The sequence below is a fragment of the Elephantulus edwardii genome, unplaced genomic scaffold, assembly GCF_000299155.1.
Source record: "Elephantulus edwardii isolate Elephantulus edwardi_28Jun2011 unplaced genomic scaffold, EleEdw1.0 scaffold00072, whole genome shotgun sequence".
In the NCBI taxonomy this organism is placed as follows: domain Eukaryota; kingdom Metazoa; phylum Chordata; class Mammalia; order Macroscelidea; family Macroscelididae; genus Elephantulus; species Elephantulus edwardii.
Window position 1 is genome coordinate 711,801 of NW_006399822.1, and position 4,557 is coordinate 716,357.

Consider the following 4,557-nt stretch of genomic DNA (forward strand, 5'->3'; position numbering starts at 1 on the left):
GGGACGGTCAGTGGGGACAGGACTCCATGAGGGCGGTGACAGAAGAGGGACGGTCAGTGGGGACAGGACTGCATGAGGGCGGTGACAAGCGGGACGGTCAGTGGGGACAGGACTCCATGAGGGCGGTGACAAGCGGGACGGCCAGTGGGGACAGCCTGATCATGGGGCTCCTCAGTGGAGCGTTGGGCAGAGAGTCAACTGGAAACATGTAACAGATAATGAAAGAGCTGTTTTTAAATGTCAGTCCTCCAACATGACAGAAACTATGCCTTCCTCAACTGATGCTGTTTGTGGTGTCAGCCTCTGACTATGCAGAAGGGTCAGCTTTTCCCAGCTTTACAGGCACTCCGAGCAGTGGGGTCCTCTCTGTGACATGCAGCTGGAAACACCTGGGGCTGGCTGACTAACAGCTCCCTACAGCTGTCCAGCAAGACACAGCCTGCACACAGGCCCACCACGGTTCCACCCCAGACACCATGTCCACAGGTGAACAAGTCTCACCCCACACCCGAAGAGGCCATCTGCCAAGGAGCATGAATGTTCTCTTCTGCTCAAGAAGCTATGCAGACAGCTGCAGCTAGAGCAGGCACACAGCACCGACGGCAAAGCCTGACGCCAGGTGGACACTCAAGGTCACCCAGCTCACAGGACCCCAGGGGCACAGGACACCAGTTCACGAGACCGCGGGCAGACATCTCAGAGGACACCAGCTCACAGGACCCCAGGGAGCAGAGGACACCAGCTCACAGGACCCCAGGGGCAGATACCTCGCAGGACGCTCAGAACAGGGCCCTGGTTCCTCCCAACACTGCAGAACAAAGGTGCTTGGAAAGACCTACCCTGAACCCAAAAGGTCCGGGAGCCATAGGGGCCAGCTGTCAGCAGACGAACAGCACGGACCATGCGTGGGAACGCTGCAAAGAGACATCTCACAGCAGGGATGGACAAGGAAAGGTGTGCCGCCCGCCCACCAAGGAGGCTGAGCAGCTGCATCCCCAAAGGGTTATTACAACACTTGAAAACCGCAGAAATCCCAGCAAGCTTTGCAAAGCAGGAGGTTCTCAGCAGTGAAGAGCTGAGCCGTTCCTCACCCTGCCTCTCCGTTCACCTGCCCAGGACCAGCAGCACTGCCCTCACTCGGTGACGAGACATGCACTCACGAGCACCAGCCTGGGGAGGACGTGCTGGCCTTGGCGCAGGACAAAGTCTGGCACAGGGACCACGCGCACGAATGCCTGCCCACCAGCAAGGCCAGCGGTGGCCTGTGACGTCAGGAACAAGGTCCACGACACTGTGTGGCCGTCAGGTGGAGGCCATGCGGCATCTCAGAGTGGAGTACACAGCGGGTGCCGGCACATGGCACCTCAGCCTGTGATGTGGCAGAGCCCCTGCTGCCTTTGCCCCTCACTCTCCAGGGTGCCAAGCGCCCGGAGCTACCGCAGCAACGGGGCAGACCAGTGGCAGGAACCTCTGAGCGACAGGAGGTTCACAGTCCTGCCGAACGGCCCCGCGGGCGCGCCCACCACCCACAGTCACCTCCACAGAAAATCCCCAGGGAAATGCTCAGTGCTGATCAAGTACCCACCAGTCACCGCCAAGGATCTGACCTCTTTGCACCCACGTGTAGGGGGGAAGGTGCCCTGGTCCTACGGTGGCTAACACAAATGGCTGTTAACTGAAAGGTCAGTGCATCGACCCACTAGCCTCCTTCCAGGAGGAGGATGTGACAGTCCACTTCCTTGGAAACCCAAGGGGCAGCTCTACTCCATCTTACTGGGTCACTGTGTGCTGCAGTCGTCTGAGTGGGTGAGCCCTGGACATCATCAGAAGACGGCCCTGCCTGCCTGCGAGCCCTGGCCTGAGTCAGCCCGAAAACTGCCCTTGCAACACACGCAGACCTCCACCATATCCCAGCGCAGTGCGTCTGGGCAATCTCCCTCACCTGAAGGTTTCTAGAAAGTCACGGCTTCAAACACTGAAGAAATGCTATTCCTCTGCTAGGATGAGACTTACGGAAGTACAGTAAGAGCGCTACACTTGAGGGAAGTCTGAGGTCCTGAAAACCCCTCCGCGACTGGTGGAGAAACGCTGTCAGACAGCTCGCCTCCAAGTACAGAGAAACCGGGAAGCTGCTAACGGCACCCAAGACTGTGCTGGTGGAGCAGGACTCGGTCCTGGGCTCTGTTGAGCCAAGCTAGGGTCAGTGCACGGAACCACAGGCTGCACACAGCGTCAGCCCAGCGGCCGGGCCATGCAGAACCTTCTAGAAGCCCGCTCTCCAGGCATCCTTACCATCGCACTTTGTTGCAGGTCTGCGTGGCCCCGAGCGGGGAGCCGGCCACCATGGGCACTTGGATAGGGCTGTGCTGCTTGTTGGTGGCCACGTCCAGCTTCTCCTCCAGCGACTTGCACGTGGCCTCGAGCGCCTGCAGCTTGGCTTCGATGCTGTCCAGCCGCAGGCAGATGGTCTGGTTGATGGAGTAGAGGAAGGACTGCAGTAGGGAGAGAGGTATGTCAGCAGCTGGCCAGCGCCCAGGGCAGCGAGCGGGGAGCTCTGAGCAGCCCCCCGCCTCGCCCACGCCACAAACGCCCATGAAACAGATTGGACCCCCTCTTCCCCTCACATCCCACCCATCGGCCGCCAGGACTCCAGTCCAGACACCGAAACACTTAGGTGATGCTTAGTATGTTCTCACAGCCGTCAGTAACCAACACAAAACTACTCCGCTCCAATCGTGAGGCCAGGTAATGCTCACCCCGGACCAAGAGGGGGTTCCGTCCGCTCAGCCTCAGGCAGCAGTCACGCGGGCCTGGGGCCCCTGCAGCTCAGGCTTGCCCTCTAGTGGCCAGCTCGGGATTACAGCGTGTTGGAATTCAAACACACACACACCCCTCCCCAGTGGGGGGACGGGCAGTACTCCCAAAGCAAGGACGCCGAGGGCAGAGTGACAAAGCCACAAACCGACCAACACTAGTCAGTCAAGAGCTCCTGGCAGCTGGGCTGAAGTCTGTCTCTTCCAGCTGCACACCCGACGACACGTGCCTAACAGCAAACGACAGCGGTGGGCTAGAGCCACTCAGGAGGGCATGCGCTTCGCGGCTTCACGTTCCTGTGCTGTTCAGACTGCTTCACAAACGTCTCTCGTGTGGTAAAATGATGTTGCTGTTGTCGGGTGCCCGACTCACAGCCGACCCGAGCCCTGCCGTGTCCTCGCAGCCTCTCGCACGCGCAGGCCCCCGCTGCAGTCTGTCAGTCCACCTGGGTGAGGCACGTCCTCGCCGTCCCCGTTGGACTTGATTTTCACATGTAGCACGGCATCAGGAGAGGGAACCGACTCAACGGTGACCAACAACGGAAGCCCCTTGCCTTGCCCCCGGGGACTGCGGCAGACACCCCACTCGGAGGCCTTTCAATTCCCCCGCGGTCTCAGCTCACTGCTTTCTGTGAGTACACCGAGCAGGAATTTCTGAGTGGACACCCCACACTGTGGCAGCTCCACACTCCGCTGCTGACCAAGAGCCTGACCCCCGGGTCCCGCTGGCGCCCAGGGCCCTCTGGGTCTCACTAAGCAGCTTTCTTAAGCTTCTCGTGTGTGTTGATCTCTCTCCAGGTGTACAAACACCAGGATCAAAAGACCCACAACTATCACACTGACACAGTAGTTTCCTTAAAGCGTCTCCAACACACACTCCACGCGCAGAGTGGATCCGTCTCCGACCCTTCCCGGGCTGCAGAGGCTGCGAATGCTAACGGGAGGGGACTGCCTCCGCTCTCCCGAGGAGCCGCTGCTGGATTCGAACCTATGGAGACTGTACGGCCTTCGGGTTAGCAGCTCAACATGCTGTGGACACCCCGAGACTGCTCTCAAACCACGTCCAGAGTTAACTAACTTTTAGGTCATTTACATGATGGTGTCTTCCAACTGGCAAGCAAGCATCTGCCAGACCCAGTTCTCCTCTCGTCCCCCTCTGGACGGGGGCTCTGTCGAGTCCACATTCCCACAGTTCACCCCACACACAGCCTCAGGAGCACAGCCCCACGCCAGCCCTGCCCCCACACGGCACTGCCCCTCAGTGAGCAGAGAGGGCCTCTACCTTGATGGAGGGGTCCTGGCAATTGATCTCAAGCCGCTGGCGCTTCAGGGCTGGTTCATCGTCATCTGTCACAACATGGTTCGCCAAGACAACTAAGGTAGGGACAGAGGTGGAGTGTCAGCTTGAGGGTCATCTCAGCACTGAGACGGGGAGCAGGGGGCTGGAGGTCAAGCCTCACCACGCTAGTAACCACACGTCCATCCCTCCCCATCTCGGGCCCACCCCCTCAGTCCCTTCCCTGCACCCCTCAGCGCCCTCCCTGCACCCCTCAGCGCCCTCCCTGCACCCCTCAGCGCCCTCCCTGCACCCCTCAGCCCCCTCCCTGCAGCCCTCAGTCCCCTCCCTGCAGCCCTCAGCCCCCTCCCTGCACCCCTCAGTCCCCTTTCTGCACCCTTCAGCGTCCTCCCTGCACCCCTCAGTGCCCTCCCTGCACCCCTCAGTCCCCTCCCTGCACCCCTCAGC

At 60.3% G+C, this 4,557-nt stretch overlaps 1 protein-coding gene across 4 annotated transcripts in view; it reads right to left on the bottom strand.

Annotated features, from left to right (window-relative positions):
- The window catches only part of BANP (BTG3 associated nuclear protein), a 44,368-nt gene that overhangs the window by 38,222 nt on the left and 1,589 nt on the right, over positions 1-4,557 (bottom strand). For all 4 annotated transcript variants that reach the window (XM_006888779.1, XM_006888778.1, XM_006888777.1 and 1 more), the window contains exons 2-3: positions 4,096-4,187; positions 2,293-2,492 (exon numbers count right to left, since the gene is read on the bottom strand). In XM_006888779.1, the coding sequence (XP_006888841.1) occupies positions 2,293-2,492; positions 4,096-4,187 (292 nt within the window). The remainder of the gene's footprint in view (positions 1-2,292; positions 2,493-4,095; positions 4,188-4,557) is intronic.